Source organism: Ascaphus truei, unplaced genomic scaffold (genome assembly GCF_040206685.1).
Source record: "Ascaphus truei isolate aAscTru1 unplaced genomic scaffold, aAscTru1.hap1 HAP1_SCAFFOLD_336, whole genome shotgun sequence".
NCBI lineage: Eukaryota > Metazoa > Chordata > Amphibia > Anura > Ascaphidae > Ascaphus > Ascaphus truei.
The window spans coordinates 397,501-423,725 of NW_027456355.1; the positions used below are offsets into that span (position 1 = coordinate 397,501).

Here is a 26,225-nt window from a genome sequence, read left to right on the forward strand (position 1 = left end):
TGGGGGGGAGAGAGTGTGGGGGAGAGAGAGTGTGGGTGAGAGAGAGAGTGTGGGTGAGAGAGAGAGTGTGGTTGAGAGAGAGAGAGTGTGGGTGAGAGAGAGAGCGTGGGGGCGAGAGAGAGTGTGGGGGCGAGAGAGAGAGAGTGTGGGAGAGAGAGAGAGAGTGGGGGAGAGAGAGAGTGTGGGGGAGAGAGAGAGTGTGGGGGAGAGAGAGAGTGTGGGGGAGAGAGAGAGTGTGGGGGAAAGAGAGAGTGTTGGGGAGAGAGAGAGAGTGTGGGGGAGAGAGAGAGTGTGGGGGAGAGAGAGAGAGTGTGGGGGAGAGAGAGAGAGTGTGGGGGAGAGAGAGAGAGTGTGGGGGAGAGAGAGAGAGTGTGGGGGAGAGAGAGAGAGAGTGTGGGGGGAGAGAGAGAGAGTGTGGGGGGAGAGAGAGAGAGTGTGGGGGAGAGAGAGAGTGTGGGGGAGAGAGAGAGAGTGTGGGGGAGAGAGAGAGTGTGGGGGAGAGAGTGTGGGGGAGAGAGAGTGTGGGGGAGAGAGAGTGTGTGCGGGAGAGAGAGAGAGAGTGTGGGGGAGAGAGAGAGAGAGTGTGGGGGAGAGAGAGAGAGTGTGTGGGGGAGAGAGAGAGAGCGTGGGGGAGAGAGCGTGGGAGAGAGAGAGCGCGTGGGAGAGAGAGCGCGCGTGGGAGAGAGAGCGCGCGTGGGAGAGAGCGCGCGTGGGAGAGAGAGAGCGAGAGAGAGTGTGGGGGAGAGAGAGCGAGTGTGGGGGAGAGAGAGCGAGTGTGGGGGAGAGAGTGTGGGGGAGAGAGAAAGTGTGGGGGGGAGAGAGAAAGTGTGGGGGGAGAGAGAGAGTGTGCGGGGGAGAGAGAGAGTGTGGGGGAGAGAGAGTGTGTGGGGGAGAGAGAGAGAGTGTGTGGGGGAGAGAGAGAGTGTGTGGGGGAGAGAGAGAGTGTGGGGGGGAGAGAGCGCGTGGGAGAGCGCGCGTGGGAGAGAGAGAGCGAGAGAGCGAGAGAGAGAGTGTGTGGGGGAGAGAGAGAGAGAGTGTGTGGGGGAGAGAGAGAGAGTGTGGGGGAGAGAGAGTGTGTGGGGGAGAGAGAGAGTGTGGGAGAGAGAGTGTGGGTGGGGAGAGAGTGTGGGGGGGGAGAGAGTGTGGGGGGGGAGAGAGTGTGGGGGGGAGAGAGTGTGGGGGGAGAGAGTGTGGGGGGGAGACAGTGTGGGGGGGAGAGAGTGTGGGGGGGAGAGAGTGTGGGGGGGAGAGGGAGAGAGTGTGAGGGGGAGAGAGAGAGTGTGGGGGGGGAGAGAGAGAGTGTGGGGGGGAGAGAGAGAGTGTGGGGGGGAGAGGGAGTGAGTGTGGGAGGGAGAGGGAGAGAGTGTGGGGGGGAGAGAGAGTGTGGGGGGGAGAGAGAGAGTGTGGGGGGGAGAGGGAGGGAGTGTGGGGGGAGAGGGAGAGAGTGTGAGGGGGAGAGAGTGTGGGGGGGAGAGAGTGGGGGGGAGAGAGAGAGAGTGTGGGGGAGAGAGAGAGAGAGTGTGGGGGGGAGAGAGAGTGTGGGGGGGAGAGAGAGTGTGGGGGGGAGACGAGTGTGGGGGGAGAGAGAGAGTGTGGGGGGGAGAGAGAGTGTGGGGGGGAGAGAGAGAGTGTGGGGGGGAGAGAGAGAGAGTGGGGGGGAGAGAGAGAGAGTGGGGGGGAGAGAGTGTGGGGGGGAGAGAGAGAGAGTGTGGTGGGAGAGAGAGAGAGTGTGGGGGGAGAGAGAGAGAGTGTGGGGGGAGAGAGAGAGAGTGTGGGGGGAGAGAGAGAGAGTGTGGGGGGGAGAGAGAGAGTGTGGGGGGGAGAGAGAGTGTGGGGGGGAGAGAGTGTGGCTGGGAGAGAGAGTGTGGGGGGGAGAGAGAGTGTGGGGGGGAGAGAGAGTGTGGGGGGGAGAGAGAGTGTGGGGGGGAGAGAGAGTGTGGGGGTGAGAGAGAGAGTGTGGGGGTGAGAGAGAGTGTGGGGGGGAGAGAGAGTGGAGAGACAGAGGGGGGAGACACAGAGGGGAGAAACGGTGGGTGACACACACAGAGGGTGGGTGATACACAGAGAGAGAGAGAGGGTGGGTGACTGACTGGGGCGGGGGTGACTGACTGGGGGGGGTGGCCTGACTGGGGGTGGGGAGGCATGACTGACTGGGGGGGGGAGGCATGACGGACTCAGGGGGGGGGTGACTGACTGGGGGGGGTGGCTGACTGGGGGGGGGTGACGGGGTGACTGACTGGGGTGACGGGGTGACTAGAATAAAAGAATAAAACACGATATTAGTGTATCATGTCCACATTGGGGGATTGGGGGGAAAAAAAGGGGAGGGGGGAGTGGGAAGGGGGAGTAGGGGGGTGGGGTAGGAGTGGACGGTGGTGGGATGGATGGTGGGTTCCCACTAACTAATCACAGAATACATAGAATATATGGATCCAGTGACTCACACGGGCTTGTGTGGTGACTCTCCCTCAACGCTGACTGGTGTGGGTAAATACAGACTCATATACTGGAGTCTCAGATATACATTAAACTCACACGGCCTGATGTGAGTCCTTGCCCTCAGAGGGTAATGTCCTGTATGGATGGTGTCCTGTTGTTTCAGCAGAGTTGTCCCCCGATGGGTGTGGTGTGTGAGTGTCTCCTCTCCCCGTATCCCAAATGACCAAAAAGCAATGTGCAAACCAAAAGTCAAAATGAATTAAAAGGTCTTTAATGGGTTAACAGTGAAGACATGTGCATACACTATGCATACATGTTGTGGTGCTTAAAAGGTATAAAACAATATATGACACGATAACACAATGAACTAAACAGTACAGTAGCGACATACTTTATCGCACTGAATGCCGACGGCATGCCGGGATCTACCCCAGCTGCCGCCAGTTATAACCGCGCGCCGCCGCGTTTCCCCCACGCACCCCCCCTCCAACTCGCGCGCAATTTACTATGCTTCCGGACCCCGAGCCCGGCTTCTGCTCTGCCCCTCTGCTTCCCCGCACCCCCGCTTACCTTAATTTGATGTCCAGGGGTGTCGGGGAAGCCTGGGGAAGCCGGGGAAGACGGGGAAGCCGGGCGCGCGTGTGACTGTGACGTCACAGTGCGCCGCCACGCGCCGCGGCTACCCGCTTCCCAGCCACATACAGCCAGCGGCTTTTGCTCGAATAAGAGCTGCCGCTGCTGTATGTGATGTACTGAAGCAAACACAAAAAAGGACTCTCACACTAAACGAATATACAAAATCACTTGCCCAGCATCATCCGCTCAGAGCACTCCTGCACGATCTCCTCCTCCGTTTTTTGCTCCATCCGGCAGCGGAACCGGAAAGGGGGATCTGAACCGGATGTCCTGCAGTGTGCTGGGTCCCTCTGTCAATGAGCTCCGGCAGGGAACTACGCGTTTTGCAATAAGCTTTGTCAGGTTCCTGCCGGATGCTCATTGTGTGCTGCATTTATAGGTGCCCCCATTAGTTTAATTGGAGAAACACCTGGATTAAGGGCATGGTTTAAATTTAGACGGTTATATCTCTTTATAGGAGCTACCTTTGGAAGCCCCTAATGTCAGGGATAGTGAGATGTGCCTGTAAATATAAATAATGGGTTAGATAAGCATATATTAAAATTAGATAAGCATATATTAAAATAAATCAATACATTATAAAAACTACATTTTAAAAAATACTTAGAGATGATCATTGTATTTGTCCTTAGAAGCATTTTAAGTTTAATAAAAAACGGTGGAAATTGGAATTTGATTGGGGTATTTGTGTGATTTGGAATCTTTTAGTTCCTCCGTGTGCAGTATTTTTAAAACCATTCTCTGTTGGTTAAAATCTTTACATATGTAAAACAATAGTGCCACCATGTGGCTGGATGTGAAAATTACCTCAACACTGTCATAACCTAATGGTAAAAGTTAAGCAATCTTGGTAGTGTGGCACACATCCCTTTAAAGTAACTTAAAAATGTGCCAGAGTGTATTACAGCAAAAAATATATTTATGTGACAAAAGTTATAACGAATTACATATTTGACGGAAAAAATATAATATTATTATTATCAAGATGGTTAAAAAACCTTACTGTTTATAGCCACTACATCTGACATAAGGGTAGAACAACCTAGGCACTCAAAATCTTGGTTTCCTCATTCAGCTATCTAAAATGTACCACTCAATATCTCCGTGTTAGTTAAAAGATATTTCAAATGCTGCCACCAAGTGGCCGCATATCGAAATTGCTACTTCAAAACCCTAATATTATCTCTACCACACTGTGGATAGTGCGGTATTCAGTTAAGTGTAGAGTCATTGTTTAAAATATATTGCAAAAGTATATTCCAGCGGATGACGAGAGTATATCAAATATGCATGAGCATGGGTTTACACAGACATTTGATATTAGAAAAACACTTGTATAGGTGATTTCGACGCGGAGCTCTCATGTGGTGAAAAAGTTCAAAATGTTCAAAACGTATAGTCCAGATTCTTCATAACTCCTTTCTAACTTCAATTCATGTTGCAGAGGTTGTCGCGATGGTATGCATCATTTCTGGTCCTCAAGGGTTGGTTCGAGGTAGATTCATATTTGGGACGTGCGCCCTATTGGAGATTGGAGAGGAAGTGGATCAGTGTGTGTTAAAACAAAGAGGTAGATGTAAATGAAATTTAATAAAATAAAATAGTAGATGTTATAGAATAGTAGATGTTTATAAAATATTAAAAAATAAAAGTTGTTTAAAAATTGTTTACAAATGGGGGATTTGGAGCAGATTGATGGGTGTTCAGAGAAAGGCTGCAATGTCTATCTCTACATTGAGGCCTGTGGGTACCAGGCTTTTCAATTTGTAGATCCAAAACGTTTCTTTTCTTGATAGAGATGTCAGTCTGTCGCCTCCCCTCCAATGTGGGGGGACTACTTCAATGCCCCTAAATTCAAGGCCCGACGGATCTCCTTGGTGATGTAGTGCGAAATGCTTAGAGACACTATGTGTCATTAGTTTCCGTCTGATATTCCCTAGGTGTTCCAAAATACGCACCCGCAGGGGTCGACTGGTGCGCCCTACATATTGGAGTCCACAGGGGCAGTTTAAAAGGTAGACTACGAATTCTGATTTGCAATTAATGAAGCTGCCGGTTTTGAACTGTTCTCCTGTTGTATTAGAGCTGAACTGAATTTTTTCCTTACTTCCCTGTTTGCATGCTTTGCATGTATTACATCTATGGAAACCTTTGGCTGTTTGTAGCCAGTTTGAGTCCTGGCCTGTTGTTCTATTCTCCATTCTAAAGAGGCTTGGTGCTAACTTTCTTTTGATGTTATCTGCCCTTTTATAGATGACTTTCGGTTTTTCTGGGAGGTACTCTTTCAGGGTGGGGTCTCCCTGTAGGAGATGCCAGTGTTTATTCAGGATCTGTTGTATGCTTCCTGCATCCTGACTAAACTGTGTTAAGAAAGCGATGCTGAACTCTTCTTTGGGTTTAGGTGGATTAGTTTTAAGGATTTCAATACGTTCGAGCTCCCCTACTTCTCTTATTGCTATATCCATCTTATCGTTATCATAGTTTTTAGCAATGAAACGCTTCTTAAGAATATTGGATTGTTCCCTATAAATATGGTCATCGCTACAGTTTCTCCTAATTCGACGAAACTGTCCTGGGGGTATGTTCTTTAACCATTTTTTGTGGTGGCAGCTAGTGTTAAGTAGGTAGTTGTTACAGTCCACTTTTTTGAAGAAAGTTTTAGTCTTTAGTTTGGTGTCTTCTATGTAAATAGTAAGGTCTAAGAAGTCTACCGTGTTATTTCCTATGCAAGTTGTAAAAGCCAAGTTCCTCTCATTAGTATTAATATAGTTTAAGAAATGGTTCAAGTTTTCACTACTACCTTTCCAGATGAAAAACACATCATCGATGTATCTTCGCCATAGCACGAGATCCGCACCAAATTCATGCTCTGACCAGATGGTATCAGTCTCCCAATTGTCCATGAACAGATTGGCATAACTTGGTGCGAATTTCGTACTCATCGCTGTGCCACATTTTTGTAGGAAATATGTTCCATCAAATTTAAAAAGGTTATGCTTCAGAATAAAATTGATACTTTCTAAAATGAAGCGTCTTTGTTCTATTTTAACAGTTGGGTCTTTTGTTAATGTCCTATTGATGGCTTCAATTCCATCGTCGTGTTTTATGGATGTGTATAATGAAGTTACATCACAAGTGCAGATTTTGTAGTCATCTTGCCAAATTACCTGTTCTAATACATTAAGAATTTGCGTGGTATCTCTTAGATAGGACCGCATCTCCGCAACATATGGTTGTAGAAAACCATCTATATATTCCGATAGTCGCGACGTGAGTGAGCCTATCCCAGAGATGATGGGTCTCCCTGGTGGTGCTTTAATATCCTTATGTATTTTGGGTAAAAAATAAAATATCGGCATAACTGGGAATTTTATATTTAAATAGTCGTATTCTTTTTCATTTAGGACTCCTGTTGTACTGCCTTTGTCTAGTAGGGTGAGGAATTCTATACAGAATTCTTTATGCGGATTCGTCTTAAGACGTGCATAGGTGATGTCGTCAGATAATATCCTCTCTGCTTCTCCCTTATAATATTCAGTGTCCATAATGACAACCCCCCCCCCTTTGTCTGCTTGTTTGAATATGATATCCTTATCTTTCTCTAAGTTTTGCAAAGCGATTTTCTCTTTTAGTGTTAAATTGTTCTTCGTTATCTTTGTCGTACCTGAGGTCAGTTTGTCAAAGTCTTCCTGGATTTTTTGGTGGAACACTTCTAGATTATGGCCTTTTGCCCAGCTAGGATAGAATTTGGACTTGTTTTTAAGATTTGAATGTTTAAAATCACTCTCTATGTTTATGTTCGTATCATTACTTACTATCTCCCTAGTTTGTGCGTCTTTGGAAAGAATTTTTTTTTTAAGCGTAAGCTGTCTGATGTATTTGTGTGCGTCTACAGTAGCGACATACTTTATTAAAGTAAATGCCGGCGGCATGCCGGGATCTACCCCAGCTGCCGCCAGTAAAAAATGCGCGCTGCCTCGTTTCCCCCACGCACCCCCCCTCCACATCGCGCGCAATTACCCCCCCTTCTGGACCCCGAACCCGGCTTCTGTCATGCCCCTCTGCTTCCCCGCACCCCCGCTTACCTTAATTTCATCTCCAGGGGTGTCGGGGAAGCCTGGGGAAGACGGGGAAGCCGGGCGCGCATGTGACTGTGACGTCACAGTGCGCCGCCACGCGCCGCGGCTCCCCGCTTCCCAGCCTCATACAGCCAGCGGCATTTGCTCGAATAAGAGCTGCCGCTGCTGTATATACAGATTAAAACTATTCGCCTTAGCAACTGGCGCGAAATTCAGCCCCTTTTTTATAAGCTTACATTCATCTATGTTGAGTTCTTTTTTACTTAGATTAAATATATTGTTTACATCGCTGCTCTTTTCCTGTGTCCTTCTTCCTCCCCGCTTTCCTCGTGTGGTCTTTTTCTGAGTTTTGTGTTTGGTGTTTCTATTTCTTTCTGTTCTTCTACCACTAGAGTGCGATTCTGGGTGGCTATTGGTGGTGGTTTTGCTACTTGGGCCTGTTCTAAAAAATGACCTGTATGTGGTCTGGGTGATCGTTGTTCTCTCACGTGACCTTGCTCCTTATCATGTCTTTCTCTGTATGTTTGCCTCTGTTCCCTGTAAGGTGATTTGCGTTCCCGTCTTGGGCTCTGGTCCCTATATTGTTTGTGGGGTGACCGGTAGTGTCTCCTTTGGCTTTCTTCTCTCTCATAGCGTCTCTCTCTGTATTCCCGATTTGACCCATAGTGTTTGTAAGGTGATCTGTGGTCCCTATCTCTGCTCCTTTCTTTCTCATACCTGCTATCACGTTCAAGTGGTGATCTAGTTCTGTAGTTATATGTTGTTGGCTTAGCAGTGTGATACCTTTCGTGATACTCTTTTGCTTTAGAATAGTATTTATTGTCCTGCCAATGTTCTTCCCTGTTTCTATCATTTTTCTTTGCCTCGTCCCTTTTGTGGCTTCCTGTGTCTTCAATAGTGTGCGTTTTAGTTTCTTTATTCTCTCTAGGGGTTTCTAGGACACCCGCCTCCTGCCTTCTTGGTGGAATTTGTCTAGCCTCTTTATTAAATGATACATTCTTATTGTTTTCATATTTGGGATAGTTCTTATGCCTCTCTGGATTCGTTGGATAGCTTAATGTGTTGGATCTTGAATTCTGGTTTTTATTACTATCTTCTCTACTCCTATATTTGAACATTTTCCTATCCCTTGGGGTGCTAGGTGGGACTAGTGAGACCCGTTGCCATTTGGGGTTTGTCCCCACTACATAATCTTCCTCGTCTCGTCTGAATTTTTTGTTCTTTGACTCTATCAGGTTTTTTTCTATGGCGTCTATTTCATCCGCTAGTTTTCTGTCCCTACTTATGAAGGTGGGATTATCTATAGAGGTTTCTAATCTTTTCTGAATTAGTGTGACTTCTCGGTCAATTTCTATTAGTGTCTTTGTATGGTGTTTAATGATAAGTTTCATTAAAGTGAATGAACAGGCATCCATAGCTTCCTCCCATTGTACATTGTATTCTACATCTGCTAATTCAAAGGATGATTTTTTATCAAACCGTAAACCCCTAGGAATACGTTTGATGTCAATGTATTTTTCTAGGTAGACTTTGTCCCAGACCTTTTTGGTCTCCTTCTTAAGTAAATTCTCTAGTTTATCGAATTCATTATTTATTGTTTCTAAGTCTCCCATTTCCGCTGACTCAATTTCTCTCATTTTGTTCTCTATGTTGTTACTTCTAAAAATTCTTTTTGTGAAAACACTCTCCTTGATTTCGACCATATCTTCTATCTCTATGGTTGCTACTTCCATGTTGAGATTTCTAATGTGGGGTGCTGCCACCAGGATAGGATTAGAGAAGTCTGGAGGTTATTTGGACTGGGGCGCTCCCTAAATTTTGTGGCTTAAAAAGTTGTTGTAACGCCTTACTCTGTTAAAAAATGATAAAATATAAAATATGATTTTGGTGTTTGTGGTGCAAAAGGGTGTGTAGAAAAACATATACTGGCCCTTTTAGTTGATTTTGTGGTTGCTGCTTGACCTTGGAGAAGGGAATCCCGTGTCCTTCTCAGCGTGGCAGTAGTGGTGTGAAGATGGTCAGCGCGAACCTCGTGGACCTCACGGATATAGTGGATCCGGATGCAGTATTAAGACAAGAATAAAAGAATAAAACACGATATTAGTGTATCATGTCCACATTGGGGGATTGGGGGGAAAAAAAGGGGAGGGGGGGAGTGGGAAGGGGGAGTAGGGGGGTGGGGTAGGAGTGGACGGTGGTGGGATGGATGGTGGGTTCCCACTAACTAATCACAGAATACATAGAATATATGGATCCAGTGACTCACACGGGCTTGTGTGGTGTCTCTCCCTCAACGCTGACTGGTGTGGGTAAATACAGACTCATATACTGGAGTCTCAGATATACATTAAACTCACACGGCCTGATGTGAGTCCTTGCCCTCAGAGGGTAATGTCCTGTATGGATGGTGTCCTGTTGTTTCAGCAGAGTTGTCCCCCGATGGGTGTGGTGTGTGAGTGTCTCCTCTCCCCGTATCCCAAATGACCAAAAAGCAATGTGCAAACCAAAAGTCAAAATGAATTAAAAGGTCTTTAATGGGTTAACAGTGAAGACATGTGCATACACTATGCATACATGTTGTGGTGCTTAAAAGGTATAAAACAATATGACACGATAACACAACGAACTAAACAGTATGTGATGTACTGAAGCAAACACAAAAAAGGACTCTCACACTAAACGAATATACAAAATCACTTGCCCAGCATCATCCGCTCAGAGCACTCCTGCACGATCTCCTCCTCCGTTTTTTGCTCCAACTGACGCGTCCGGCAGCGGAACCGGAAAGGGGGATCTAAACCGGATGTCCTGCAGTGTGCTGGGTCCCTCTGTCAATGAGCTCCGGCAGGGAACTACGCGTTTCGCAATAAGCTTCGTCAGGTTCCTGCCGGATGCTCATTGTGTGCTGCATTTATAGGTGCCCCCATTAGTTTAATTGGAGAAACACCTGGATTAAGGGCATGGTTTAAATTTAGACGGTTATATCTCTTTATAGGAGCTACCTTTGGAAGCCCCTAATGTCAGGGATAGTGAGATGTGCCTGTAAATATAAATAATGGGTTAGATAAGCATATATTAAAATTAGATAAGCATATATTAAAATAAATCAATACATTATAAAAACTACATTTTAAAAAATACTTAGAGATGATCATTGTATTTGTCCTTAGAAGCATTTTAAGTTTAATAAAAAACGGTGGAAATTGGAATTTGATTGGGGTATTTGTGTGATTTGGAATCTTTTAGTTCCTCCGTGTGCAGTATTTTTAAAACCATTCTCTGTTGGTTAAAATCTTTACATATGTAATACAATAGTGCCACCATGTGGCTGGATGTGAAAATTACCTCAACACTGTCATAACCTAATGGTAAAAGTTAAGCAATCTTGGTAGTGTGGCACACATCCCTTTAAAGTAACTTAAAAATGTGCCAGAGTGTATTACAGCAAAAAATATATTTATGTGACAAAAGTTATAACGAATTACATATTTGACGGAAAAAATATAATATTATTATCAAGATGGTTAAAAAACCTTACTGTTTATAGCCACTACATCTGACATAAGGGTAGAACAACCTAGGCACCCAAAATCTTGGTTTCCTCATTCAGCTATCTAAAATGTACCACTCAATATCTCCGTGTTAGTTAAAAGATATTTCAAATGCTGCCACCAAGTGGCCGCATATCGAAATTGCTACTTCAAAACCCTAATATTATCTCTACCACACTGTGGATAGTGCGGTATTCAGTTAAGTGTAGAGTCATTGTTTAAAATATATTGCAAAAGTATATTCCAGCGGATGACGAGAGTATATCAAATATGCATGAGCATGGGTTTACACAGACATTTGATATTAGAAAAATACTTGTATAGGTGATTTCGACGCGGAGCTCTCATGTGGTGAAAAAGTTCAAAATGTTCAAAACGTATAGTCCAGATTCTTCATAACTCCTTTCTAACTTCAATTCATGTTGCAGAGGTTGTCGCGATGGTATGCATCATTTCTGGTCCTCAAGGGTTGGTTCGAGGTAGATTCATATTTGGGACGTGCGCCCTATTGGAGATTGGAGAGGAAGTGGATCAGTGTGTGTTAAAACAAAGAGGTAGATGTAAATGAAATTTAATAAAATAAAATAGTAGATGTTATAGAATAGTAGATGTTTATAAAATATTAAAAAATAAAAGTTGTTTAAAAATTGTTTACAAATGGGGGATTTGGAGCAGATTGATGGGTGTTCAGAGAAAGGCTGCAATGTCTATCTCTACATTGAGGCCTGTGGGTACCAGGCTTTTCAATTTGTAGATCCAAAACGTTTTTTTTCTTGATAGAGATGTCAGTCTGTCGCCTCCCCTCCAATGTGGGGGGACTACTTCAATGCCCCTAAATTCAAGGCCCGACGGATCTCCTTGGTGATGTAGTGCGAAATGCTTAGAGACACTATGTGTCATTAGTTTCCGTCTGATATTCCCTTATATTCCCGTATATTCGTTTAGTGTGAGAGTCCTTTTTTGTGTTTGCTTCAGTACATCACATTGTGTTATCGTGTCATATATTGTTTTATACCTTTTAAGCACCACAACATGTATGCATAGTGTATGCACATGTCTTCACTGTTAACCCATTAAAGACCTTTTAATTCATTTTGACTTTTGGTTTGCACATTGCTTTTTGGTCATTTGGGATACGGGGAGAGGAGACACTCACACACCACACCCATCGGGGGACAACTCTGCTGAAACAACAGGACACCATCCATACAGGACATTACCCTCTGAGGGCAAGGACTCACATCAGGCCGTGTGAGTTTAATGTATATCTGAGACTCCAGTATATGAGTCTGTATTTACCCACACCAGTCAGCGTTGAGGGAGAGACACCACACAAGCCCGTGTGAGTCACTGGATCCATATATTCTATGCATTCTGTGATTAGTTAGTGGGAACCCACCATCCATCCCACAACCGTCCACTCCTACCCCACCCCTCTACTCCCCCTTCCCACTCCCCCCCTCCCCTTTTTTTTCCCCCAATCCCCCAATGTGGACATGATACACTAATATCGTGTTTTATTCTTTTATTCTTGTCTTAATACTGCATCCGGATCCACTATATCCGTGAAGTCCACGAGGTTCGCGCTGACCATCTTCACACCACTACTGCCACGCTGAGAAGGACACGGGATTCCCTTCTCCAAGGTCAAGCAGCAACCACAAAATCAACTAAAAGGGCCAGTATATGTTTTTCTACACACCCTTTTGCACCACAAACACCAAAATCATATTTTATATTTTATCATTTTTTAACAGAGTAAGGCGTTACAACAACTTTTTAAGCCACAAAATTTAGGGAGCGCCCCAGTCCAAATAACCTCCAGACTTCTCTAATCCCATCCTGGTGGCAGCACCCCACATTAGAAATCTCAACATGGAAGTAGCAACCATAGAGATAGAAGATATGGTCGAAATCAAGGAGAGTGTTTTCACAAAAAGAATTTTTAGAAGTAACAACATAGAGAACAAAATGAGAGAAATTGAGTCAGCGGAAATGGGAGACTTAGAAACAATAAATAATGAATTCGATAAACTAGAGAATTTACTTAAGAAGGAGACCAAAAAGGTCTGGGACAAAGTCTACCTAGAAAAATACATTGACATCAAACGTATTCCTAGGGGTTTACGGTTTGATAAAAAATCATCCTTTGAATTAGCAGATGTAGAATACAATGTACAATGGGAGGAAGCTATGGATGCCTGTTCATTCACTTTAATGAAACTTATCATTAAACACCATACAAAGACACTAATAGAAATTGACCGAGAAGTCACACTAATTCAGAAAAGATTAGAAACCTCTATAGATAATCCCACCTTCATAAGTAGGGACAGAAAACTAGCGGATGAAATAGACGCCATAGAAAAAAACCTGATAGAGTCAAAGAACAAAAAATTCAGACGAGACGAGGAAGATTATGTAGTGGGGTCAAACCCCAAATGGCAACGGATCTCACTAGTCCCACCTAGCACCCCAAGGGATAGGAAAATGTTCGAATATAGGAGTAGAGAAGATAGTAATAAAAACCAGAATTCAAGATCCAACACATTAAGCTATCCAACGAATCCAGAGAGGCATAAGAACTATCCCAAATATGAAAACAATAAGAATGTATCATTTAATAAAGAGGCTAGACAAATTCCACCAAGAAGGCAGGAGGCGGGTGCCCTAGAAACCCCTAGAGAGAATAAAGAAACTAAAACGCACACTATTGAAGACACAGGAAGCCACAAAAGGGACGAGGCAAAGAAAAATGATAGAGACAGAGAAGAACATTGGCAGGACAATAAATACTATTCTAAAGCAAAAGAGTATCACGAAAGGTATCACACTGCTAAGCCAACAACATATAACTACAGAACTAGATCACCACTTGAACGCCGTGATAACAGGTATGAGAAAGAAAGGAGCAGAGATAGGGACCACAGATCACCTTACAAACACTATGGGTCAAATCGGGAATACAGAGAGAGACGCTATGAGAGAGAAGAAAGCCAAAGGAGACACTACCGGTCACCCCACAAACAATATAGGGACCAGAGCCCAAGACGGGAACGCAAATCACCTTACAGGGAACAGAGGCAAACATACAGAGAAAGACATGATAAGGAGCAAGGTCACGTGAGAGAACAACGATCACCCAGACCACATACAGGTCATTTTTTAGAACAGGCCCAAGTAGCAAAACCACCACCAATAGCCACCCAGAATCGCACTCTAGTGGTAGAAGAACAGAAAGAAATAGAAACACCAAACACAAAACTCAGAAAAAGACCACACGAGGAAAGCGGGGAGGAAGAAGGACACAGGAAAAGAGCAGCGATGTAAACAATACTGCACCGACACACTTTATTCGAGCAAATACCCGGTATGTACCTGGCAGATACCTGGAATGCGCCGCTCCTCACCTCTGACAAGCCCCGTTGCATTTGCCTTCCCAGCCTGGGTTCATGCCTGGCTGATGGGCGGCTGATCTGTTAAATGATAATGATTAGGATTTAATAGGCTGCAATGCTTCGCGTGTCTACCAGATGACATAAATTCATGAATTGTAATGCAGTATATATATATGTACTGTTCAGTATTGCAGCCAGCGGGAATAAAATGATTCAATCCCTGCTGGAAAATAACTCAATGCACTCGGGCAGAAAACAGTCACAAACCTCAATACACCCGGGTATACCCAAATTCGTGGGACTAGCCGAGCTCGAATAAAGTGTGTCGCCAGTGTATATTTAATCTAAGTAAAAAAGAACTCAACATAGATGAATGTAAGCTTATAAAAAAGGGGCTGAATTTCGCGCCAGTTGCTAAGGCGAATAGTTTTAATCTGTATATAGACGCACACAAATACATCAGACAGCTTACGCTTAAAAAAAAAATTCTTTCCAAAGACGCACAAACTAGGGAGATAGTAAGTAATGATACGAACATAAACATAGAGAGTGATTTTAAACATTCAAATCTTAAAAACAAGTCCAAATTCTATCCTAGCTGGGCAAAAGGCCATAATCTAGAAGTGTTCCACCAAAAAATCCAGGAAGACTTTGACAAACTGACCTCAGGTACGACAAAGATAACGAAGAACAATTTAACACTAAAAGAGAAAATCGCTTTGCAAAACTTAGAGAAAGATAAGGATATCATATTCAAACAAGCAGACAAAGGGGGGGGGGGGTTGTCATTATGGACACTGAATATTATAAGGGAGAAGCAGAGAGGATATTATCTGACGACATCACCTATGCACGTCTTAAGACGAATCCGCATAAAGAATTCTGTATAGAATTCCTCACCCTACTAGACAAAGGCAGTACAACAGGAGTCCTAAATGAAAAAGAATACGACTATTTAAATATAAAATTCCCAGTTATGCCGATATTTTATTTTTTACCCAAAATACATAAGGATATTAAAGCACCACCAGGGAGACCCATCATCTCTGGGATAGGCTCACTCACGTCGCGACTATCGGAATATATAGATGGTTTTCTACAACCATATGTTGCGGAGATGCGGTCCTATCTAAGAGATACCACGCAAATTCTTAATGTATTAGAACAGGTAATTTGGCAAGATGACTACAAAATCTGCACTTGTGATGTAACTTCATTATACACATCCATAAAACACGACGATGGAATTGAAGCCATCAATAGGACATTAACAAAAGACCCAACTGTTAAAATAGAACAAAGACGCTTCATTTTAGAAAGTATCAATTTTATTCTGAAGCATAACCTTTTTAAATTTGATGGAACATATTTCCTACAAAAATGTGGCACAGCGATGAGTACGAAATTCGCACCAAGTTATGCCAATCTGTTCATGGACAATTGGGAGACTGATACCATCTGGTCAGAGCATGAATTTGGTGCGGATCTCGTGCTATGGCGAAGATACATCGATGATGTGTTTTTCATCTGGAAAGGTAGTAGTGAAAACTTGAACCATTTCTTAAACTATATTAATACTAATGAGAGGAACTTGGCTTTTACAACTTGCATAGGAAATAACACGGTAGACTTCTTAGACCTTACTATTTACATAGAAGACACCAAACTAAAGACTAAAACTTTCTTCAAAAAAGTGGACTGTAACAACTACCTACTTAACACTAGCTGCCACCACAAAAAATGGTTAAAGAACATACCCCCAGGACAGTTTCGTCGAATTAGGAGAAACTGTAGCGATGACCATATTTATAGGGAACAATCCAATATTCTTAAGAAGCGTTTCATTGCTAAAAACTATGATAACGATAAGATGGATATAGCAATAAGAGAAAAGTAGGGGAGCTCGAACGTAGTGAAATCCTTAAAACTAATCCACCTAAGCCCAAAGAAGAGTTCAGCATCGCTTTCTTAACACAGTTTAGTCAGGATGCAGGAAGCATACAACAGATCCTGAATAAACACTGGCATCTCCTACAGGGAGACCCCACCCTGAAAGAGTACCTCCCAGAAAAACCGAAAGTCATCTATAAAAGGGCAGATAACATCAAAAGAAAGTTAGCACCAAGCCTCTTTAGAATGGAGAATAGAACAACAGGCCAGGACTCAAACTGGCTACAAACAGCCAAAGGTTTCCATAGATGTAATACATGCAAAGCATGCAAACAGGGAAGTAAGGAAACAATTCAGTTCAGCTCTAATACAACAGGAGAACAGTTCAAAACCGGCAGCTTCATTAATTGCAAATCAGAATTCGTAGTCTACCTTTTAAACTGCCCCTGTGGACTCTAATATGTAGGGCGCACCAGTCGACCCCTGCGGGTGCGTATTTTGGAACACCTAGGGAATATCAGACGGAAACTAATGACACATAGTGTCTCTAAGCATTTCGCACTACTGCTGCGGCACAGTTTATTCGAGCATTTGCCCGTTCTGTGCCGCAGCAGTAGCCTGGCGCGCGCCCGAGTGTGACGGGCGCGCGCCGAAGCAGCGGAAGAGCGCCCTCCGATCGGGGCGCTCTCCCTCCCGCTGCCGGGTCCGCCGGGTCCCCCGGAACCCCCTGCCGCTGTCCCGCGATCGCGGGACACCAGGGCTCCCTCGGGGAGCCCCTGGACGCGCGTGCAGGGGGCGCACGCTCCCGAAGACGCGTGACCGCGCGTCTATGACGCGCGGCACGCCGAGGGGCGGCCACTAGCAAGCCGGGAAATCTCCCGGCTTGCGGATCTGGCCGCAGTGCAATTAAATGTGTCGCCAGTGTACATCACCAAGGAGATCCGTCGGGCCTTGAATTTAGGGGCATTGAAGTAGTCCCCCCACATTGGAGGGGAGGCGACAGACTGACATCTCTATCAAGAAAAGAAACGTTTTGGATCTACAAATTGAAAAGCCTGGTACCCACAGGCCTCAATGTAGAGATAGACATTGCAGCCTTTCTCTGAACACCCATCAATCTGCTCCAAATCCCCCATTTGTAAACAATTTTTAAACAACTTTTATTTTTTAATATTTTATAAACATCTACTATTCTATAACATCTACTATTTTATTTTATTAAATTTCATTTACATCTACCTCTTTGTTTTAACACACACTGATCCACTTCCTCTCCAATCTCCAATAGGGCGCACGTCCCAAATATGAATCTACCTCGAACCAACCCTTGAGGACCAGAAATGATGCATACCATCGCGACAACCTCTGCAACATGAATTGAAGTTAGAAAGGAGTTATGAAGAATCTGGACTATACGTTTTGAACATTTTCACCACATGAGAGCTCCGCGTCGAAATCACCTATACAAGTATTTTTCTAATATCAAATGTCTGTGTAAACCCATGCTCATGCATATTTGATATACTCTCGTCATCCGCTGGAATATACTTTTGCAATATATTTTAAACAATGACTCTACACTTAACTGAATACCGCACTATCCACAGTGTGGTAGAGATAATATTAGGGTTTTGAAGTAGCAATTTCGATATGCGGCCACTTGGTGGCAGCATTGTATTACAAATGAAATATCTTTTAACTAACACGGAGATATTGAGTGGTACATTTTAGATAGCTGAATGAGGAAACCAAGATTTTGGGTGCCTAGGTTGTTCTACCCTTATGTCAGATGTAGTGGCTATAAACAGTAAGGTTTTTTAACCATCTTGATAATAATAATATTATATTTTTTCCGTCAAATATGTAATTCGTTATAACTTTTGTCACATAAATATATTTTTTGCTGTAATACACTCTGGCACATTTTTAAGTTACTTTAAAGGGATGTGTGCCACACTACCAAGATTGCTTAACTTTTACCATTAGGTTATGACAGTGTTGAGGTAATTTTCACATCCAGCCACATGGTGGCACTATTGTTTTACATATGTAAAGATTTTAACCAACAGAGAATGGTTTTAAAAATACTGCACACGGAGGAACTAAAAGATTCCAAATCACACAAATACCCCAATCAAATTCCAATTTCCACCGTTTTTTATTAAACTTAAAATGCTTCTAAGGACAAATACAATGATCATCTCTAAGTATTTTTTAAAATGTAGTTTTTATAATGTATTGATTTATTTTAATATATGCTTATCTAATTTTAATATATGCTTATCTAACCCATTATTTATATTTACAGGCACATCTCACTATCCCTGACATTAGGGGCTACCAAAGGTAGCTCCTATAAAGAGATATAACCGTCTAAATTTAAACCATGCCCTTAATCCAGGTGTTTCTCCAATTAAACTAATGGGGGCACCTATAAATGCAGCACACAATGAGCATCCGGCAGGAACCTGACGAAGCTTATTGCGAAACGCGTAGTTCCCTGCCGGAGCTCATTGACAGAGGGACCCAGCACACTGCAGGACATCCGGTTCAGATCCCCCTTTCCGGTTCCGCTGCCGGACGCGCCAGTTGGAGCAAAAAACGGAGGAGGAGATCGTGCAGGAGTGCTCTGAGCGGATGATGCTGGGCAAGTGATTTTGTATATTCGTTTAGTGTGAGAGTCCTTTTTTGTGTTTGCTTCAGTACATCACATACTGTTTAGTTCATTGTGTTATCGTGTCATATATTGTTTTATACCTTTTAAGCACCACAACATGTATGCATAGTGTATGCACATGTCTTCACTGTTAACCCATTAAAGACCTTTTAATTCATTTTGACTTTTGGTTTGCACATTGCTTTTTGGTCATTTGGGATACGGGGAGAGGAGACACTCACACACCACACCCATCGGGGGACAACTCTGCTGAAACAACAGGACACCATCCATACAGGACATTACCCTCTGAGGGCAAGGACTCACATCAGGCCGTGTGAGTTTAATGTATATCTGAGACTCCAGTATATGAGTCTGTATTTACCCACACCAGTCAGCGTTGAGGGAGAGACACCACACAAGCCCGTGTGAGTCACTGGATCCATATATTCTATGTATTCTGTGATTAGTTAGTGGGAACCCACCATCCATCCCACCACCGTCCACTCCTACCCCACCCCCCTACTCCCCCTTCCCACTCCCCCCCTCCCCTTTTTTTCCCCCCAATCCCCCAATGTGGACATGATACACTAATATCGTGTTTTATTCTTTTATTCTTGTCTTAATACTGCATCCGGATTCACTATATCCGTGAGGTCCACGAGGTTCGCGCTGACCATCTTCACACCACTACTGCCACGCTGAGAAGGACACGGGATTCCCTTCTCCAAGGTCAAGCAGCAACCACAAAATCAACTAAAAGGGCCAGTATATGTTTTTCTACACACCCTTTTGCACCACAAACACCAAAATCATATTTTATATTTTATCATTTTTTAACAGAGTAAGGCGTTACAACATTTTTTTAAGCCACAAAATTTAGGGAGCGCCCCAGTCCAAATAACCTCCGTGACGGGGTGACTGACTGGGGTGACACACACACACACACTCTCCCATGCATGCATGCACACACATACACACACTCTCCCATGCATGCACATGCACACACACACACACACACACACACACACACACACGACAGGGGGTAGAAGAGGAAAGGCCGCATGACCGAGCACCACCACTGACCCGCTCGCTCCCCCCCCCCCCCCGCGACCATCTCCCGCCCTGCGCGGACAGCCACGGGACAGTGGAGAAGCGGAGACAAAGTAGGTAAGGGGGGAAAACCCCCGCTACCATCTCCAGCCCCGCGCGGGGATCAGGCGAAGCGGCGCGGGAAGCCGGGGTAAGCGGGGAACACCCCCACTACCATCACCCGCCCCCCAAGGGTATCGCGGGAAGCCGGGGTAAGTGGGGAAGCCCCCCACTACCATCACCCGCCCCCCAAGGGTATCGCGGGGAACATCCCCACTACCATCACCAGCCCCGCGCGGGTATCGCGGGAAGCCGGGGAACACCCACTACCATCACCCAGGGATCGGGGGAGGCCGGGGGGGGGGGGAGAAGGGGGGGGACACCTCTGCCCCGCGCGGGAAGCTGGGGTAAGCGGGGGCCGGGGAGAGAAGGGGGAACACCCACGCTACCATATCCAGCCACGCGCGGGTATCGGGGTTTGGGGGGAGAAAGGGGGAACTGCAGGAGGCAGGGAAGGAGCAGAGGGGATGGAGGATTGGAGAGTACTTACGCTCGTACTCTCCAACAGATCTCCGGCCAGAAAAAATGGCCATACGTTGGGGGCCGGCTCATATAGAGCCTGGCCGCGCGCCCACAAAGCCTGGGAGCGCGCGCCAATCAGCAGTCAGGTAGGGGGAGTTTTTTTTTTTTTTTTTGTTTCAGGCAGCTAGAGCGGGAAAATTTCAGCGCGAGCAGGGAAATTTAAAAAAATAAACACGTGTGCTGCTTGGGCCAATATTTACTCGCCCAGGGGTTAAATCCACCCGCCCCGGGCGTGTAAATGTATAGGATTGTCGAACACTGTATATATATATATATATATATATATGTGTGTGTGCGTGTGCGTGTGTGTGTGCTTGTGTGTGTGTGTATGTGTGTGTGTGTATGTGTGTGTGTGTATGTGTGTGTGCGTTTGTGTGTGTGTATGAGCAGAGCAGTGACGTCACCAGCTCCCCAAGCAGGAGCGCCGGGTGTCCTGGCTATTTCGCAAGCTCACGCGGGGAGTGCTGCGGGCAAGTTGAGCGCGCTTCAAAGTCTCTTTTTTTTCCACTCTTTCGCCAGCACACATAGTTTTTATTCTTGACAGTATTAGATTTTCACTTACGCACAATTATTTTTTCTTTGACCAGCAGTATTATCTCCAAACATGTGGGACAGCTATGGGGACATCCTTTGCCCCCTCCTACGCCAACTTGTTCATGGGTTGGTGGGAGATGTCCCACGTGTTTGGAGATTCCAATCCCTTCAGGCGTCATGTGGTGTTTTACAAACGCTACATTGACGACCTGATTTTGATCTGGAGTGGTGGGGAGGAAGACCTTTTGAGGTTCTTTGAATACCTGGCAGACAATACTCTCAACTTGAAATTTACTCACACATATAATAAAAACCACATTTACTTTCTAGATTTAAATTTATATGTGGATATGGAGTATAATATTCAATCAGACATCTATAGAAAGGAGAATGCCAGGAACTCATTACTTCATTATAACAGTTGTCACGCACGCCCTCTGGTTAAGGGCATTCCAAAGGGGCAGTTCCTGCGATTTCGCCGTAACTGCTCCACATTGGAGGCCTTTATCCACAGGGCGAAAGAGATGAGGAGGAGGCTCCTGTCGAGGGGATACGATGGTGCAGACCTTGATCAGGCATATCAGCATGCACTGAATATGGATAGGAATACCCTCACCAACATAGCAGCCAACAGTACCCAGATAGATACACAGGCCGAGAACACAGAAGCGCCATTCTTTATTACAAACTATAGCGAACAAGCAAACTCAATTAAAACCATCATACGCAAACATTGGGCCACACTTTCACTAGACCCTTTACTAAATAAAATGGCATGTGTGGGACCCAAAATAGTGTTCCGTAGAGCAGCTACGCTAGGGAATCTTCTGTCACCCAGTTTGCTGAAAACTACTAATACTAACCAGAATAAACTGTCTTTCTTTCCAAAATTGATTGGATCATTTAAATGTGGGCACTGTAAGATTTGTCCCAAAATGAAGAAAGTTAAACATTTCACTGATAAACTTGAAACACGGAAATATCAGATAAAAACCTTTATGTCATGTCAGACCAATTATGTCATATACTTGTTACAATGCGGATGTAAAAAAACAGTATGTGGGGCTTACCAGTAGAGCCTTAAAAATTCGCATTCTAGAACACTTAAGGCTCATCAAGAATTCAGACATGACACATCCGGTCCCAATCCACTTTAACAACTGTCCATTGGGTTCTGTGGACAATTTCAGTTGTTGCGCTATAGAACATGTAGTCCTCCCCCCTCGGGGAGGGGATAGAATCAAGCTCCCACACCAAAGGGAGGCGCACTGGATCCACACATTAAACACATTACAACCCAGTGGACTTAATGTGGATTGGGATCTACGATGTTTTCTTTAAGAGATATATAAGAGTGTTATACGTGGAATGCAGATATGTACATATTATGGTCTTCTTTAGAACAGAACGTCTATTGTGTATTTCTGATTTATTCTCTGCACTGTCCCTCCCTTAGCCTTTCCCCCTCCCCTCCCCCCTCCTCCCCCCCCCTCTCTCTTTCCCTCCCTCACACTTCTCATCCCCCCCCCCCCTTCCATACCTCCCCCCCTCCTCTTTTCCCCCCCTTCTCTCCCCCCCCCCCCTTTTACCCTTGTTTCTCTCCCTTTACCACCTACCTTCCCTTGATTCACTGGTCTATAAGTCACAAATATGTCTAAATAAAGCATTAGGAAGCCCCTATATGTATGACTGACTAATCGGTATATAACTTGAGTTATTGTGAATCTAGTGTTGAGTATATTCCACTTGCAGTGTTTGCAACAGCTTTTTATGTTTATTCATATACCTGGAATGTGCTGCCAAATAGTCTTATCATTTTGCTACTGTGTATGTCTGAATATATAATTTAGATGCTCTCTGTGCATATAATATGTTTATAGTGAGCTGCACAGACATTAAATACTTTAAATAGCATGATATTAGCTAACAGGCATATAGCACTGAAGGGGTTAAAGTTTTAATGCCGCTTTCGTGGGCTTTTAGGTATTTAAGAGGCTGTCACCACTTCTCCCCACTCCAAGACGAAGCCCTCTGCGTAAGGGTGAAACGTGTTGAGGGGGAGATGCTGGTGTAGCCCTGGTGTGTGTCAAATAAAGTTATGTTGAACTAGTCATCCGGGAGCCTTTCATTGGACATGCGCAGTTGCGCCGCACTTCTATCCATTTTCTTTTTTTTAAAGCCTGGGTGAAAACTAAACTCGGCAAGCACAGCGCGGTCAGCACGCTCAGCGCTAGCGTGGCCGCAGCCTAAGTGATGAGTAAAATACTTTCCCGCAGCTCCTGCGCTGACTCGCTTGCTACATACAGTTGCTTGCTTGCTGGATAGCGCAGTTGTGGGGATAACAATGCCGCGGCCGTGGGTTTGATCCCCACACCGGCCATTCTGCAGCTTTCTTTGCATTTGTTCTGTGTTTTATAAAAGATTATGAGGATGTAAAAGTTTAAATTGATAAACATACCATGAATCGCTCCCTAGGGTCGTCTCAATCAGCGCTGCTCCCTTCCCCCGTTACCACATGAGAACGCTGGGAAATTAAGGGATTTATAGCAGTATAGTGAAATATTAGGAACATTTTGTATGGAGCAGAATAATTAGCACAGGGAAAATAACAAGAAAATAAAGTCCATCATAAGCACAATTATTCACATATTTAATCTACATTCTTAGGCCGCGCTTATAGTACTGGCGACGTCGGCCGAAAACAGAAGCATTGCTGCCGCGTGCACTTATAGTGACATTGTCACGTGAACAAATCAAATTGCCGGAATCCCGCACTGCCACCGCCCGGCGAAACATATCTTTCGCCGGTGGCGACGGCGTCGTCACCCGTCGTGTCGCCATCGACGGCACTATAGGCACAGCCTTAATCATTTTTTCTCTCCCTTACTGAGCCTCTCTCTCCCCATCACTGTGCCTCTCCCGCTCCCCCCTCCTGTCCACTGTCCGTCCCCCCCTCCTCTCCCCCCCCCCCCTCATAGCTGGAAATTTAGCTCACGTGCAACGCCGGGTCTACACACACACACACACACACACACACACACACACACACACACACACACACACACACACACACACACACGACATTGTTTATTCAGTTCTTATCCCTTAACCAGCTTCTTCACTAGTAGTTTGGTTCCAGTTCTTATATTTCTCATTATGGGCTTTTAAATGTCTGTTACATTGTATATATATACATGTGCGCTAGCGTCCTTTGTTGCCATGGTAACAAGCATGATACACCTGTGGTCCCGTGGCAACGACGCTCGTTATGAGGGGCAGACCTTGCCGTGACACGTGATGTCACAACCCGGAAGCACCGGCAACCAGATACGCGTGGTCTTACCGGCTAATTTGAGACCTCCACACAACTGGAACGGGGTCTGCTTAATAGCGTTTTGGCGCCAAGTGGGTGGGGGCGAATGTCAGTGTTACATAAATGTCTGTCTGTTATATTTGTGTAACACTGAGGGGCGATGAGACGGAAGGGCTGCCGCCCGGAAACGTTATTTGTTCCTTTCTGTCTGTAAATATACACTACGGCACGTAATATAGTGGGCGCGCTTGCTCCGGCGTGCGCGCATGGCACTTATATATGGCTGTGGTTAGCCAGCCGTTCTATACTAGGGACGCACTAAGTGATGAGTAAAACACTTTCCCGCAGCTCCTGCGCTGACTCGCTTGTTACATACAGTTGCTTGCTTGCTGGATAGCGCAGTTGTGGGGATAATAATGCCGCGGCCGTGGGTTTGATCCCCACACCGGCCATTCTGCAGCTTTCTTTGCATTTGTTCTGTGTTTTATAAAAGGTTACGAGGATGTAAAAGTTTAAATTGATAAACATACCATGAATCGCTCCCTAGAGTCGTCTCAATCAGCGCTGCTCCTTTCCCCCGTTACCACACGAGAACGCTGGGAAATTAAGGGATTTATCTCAGTATAGTGAAATATTAGGAACATTTTGTATGGAGCAGAATAATTAGCACAGGGAAAATAACAGGAAAATAAAGCCCATCATAAGCACAATTTTTCAAATATTTAATCTACATTCTTAGGCCATGCATATAGTACTGGCGACGTCGCCCGAAAACAGAAGCATTGCCGCCGCGTGCACTTATAGTGCCCGCTACGGCGACAAAGCGACATCGCCGTTGCGGAAACTGGTAGCCGGCAAAATTAGATTTTTCAAGGGCCGTCACGTCACTTGAACAAATCAAATTGCCGGAATCCCGCACTGCCACCGCCCGGCGAAACATATCTTTCGCCGGTGGCGACGGCGTCGTCACCCATCGTGTCGCCATCGACGGCACTATAGGCACAGCCTTAATCATTTTTTCTCTCCCTTACTGTGCCTCTCTCTCCCCCTCACTGAGCCTCTCTCTCCCCATCACTATGCCTCTCTCCCCCTCACTGAGCCTCTTCCGCTCCCCCCTCCTGTCCACTGTCCGTCCCCCCCTCCTCTCCACTGCCCCCCCCCCCCTCATAGCTGGAAATTTAGCTCACGTGCAACGCCGGGTCTACACACACACACAAACACACACACACACACACACACACACACACACGACATTGTTTATTCAGTTCTTATCCCTTAACCAGCTTCTTCGCTAGTAGTTTGGTTCCAGTTCTTATATTTCTCATTATGGGCTTTTAAATGTTTGTTACATTGTATATATAAATGTGCGCTAGCGTCCTTTGTTGCCATGGTAACAAGCATGATACACCTGTGGTCCCGTGGCAACGACGCTCGTTATGAGGGGCAGACCTTGCCGTGACACGTGATGTCACAACCCGGAAGCACCGGCAACCAGACACGCGTGGTCTTACCGGCTAATTTGAGACCTCCACACACCTGGAACGGGGTCTGCTTAATGGCGTTTTGGCGCCAAGTGGGTGGGGGCGAATGTCAGTGTTACATAAATGTCTGTCTGTTATATTTGTGTAACACTGAGGGGCGATCAGACGGAAGGGCTGCCGCCCGGAAACGTTATTTGTTCCTTTCTGTCTGTAAATATACACTACGGCACGTAATATAGTGGGCGCGCTTGCTCCGGCGTGCGCGCGTGGCACTTATATATGGCTGTGGTTAGCCAGCCGTTCTATACTAGGTAAAACACTTTCCCGCAGCTCCTGCGCTGACTCGCTTGCTACATACAGTTGCTTGCTGGATAGCGCAGTTGTGGGGATAATAATGCCGCGGCCGTGGGTTTGATCCCCACACCGGCCATTCTGCAGCTTTCTTTGCATTTGTTCTGTGTTTTATAAAAGGTTACGAGGATGTAAAAGTTTAAATTGATAAACATACCATGAATCGCTCCCTAGAGTCGTCTCAATCAGCGCTGCTCCCTTCCCCCGTTACCACACGAGAACG

General features: G+C 45.3%; 1 protein-coding gene and 1 pseudogene across 6 annotated transcripts; both read right to left on the reverse strand.

The window, feature by feature from the left end:
• The window catches only part of LOC142483562 (uncharacterized), a 10,576-nt pseudogene extending 7,922 nt beyond the window's left edge, over positions 1–2,654 (reverse strand).
• Positions 2,655–3,407: 753 nt separating this feature from the next.
• LOC142483561 (uncharacterized) lies at positions 3,408–26,225 on the reverse strand. Of its 6 annotated transcripts, XR_012797383.1 has the most exons (6): positions 24,701–24,742; positions 23,316–23,381; positions 11,022–11,210; positions 9,117–10,194; positions 4,408–4,596; positions 3,408–3,577 (listed from the first exon to the last, which is right to left on the reverse strand). XR_012797383.1 is itself a non-coding variant. In XM_075583580.1 (2 exons), the coding sequence occupies exon 1, from the start codon at positions 6,618–6,620 to the stop codon at positions 4,779–4,781; it is 1,842 nt and encodes a 613-aa protein (XP_075439695.1). In that variant the 5' UTR covers positions 6,621–6,957; the 3' UTR covers positions 3,408–3,577; positions 4,408–4,778. The 6 variants fall into 6 exon arrangements, 1 of the variants encoding a protein (XP_075439695.1); XR_012797380.1 differs by lacking the exon at positions 24,701–24,742 and adding an exon at positions 26,160–26,225 and having other exon boundaries at positions 9,117–11,210; XR_012797379.1 differs by having other exon boundaries at positions 9,117–11,210.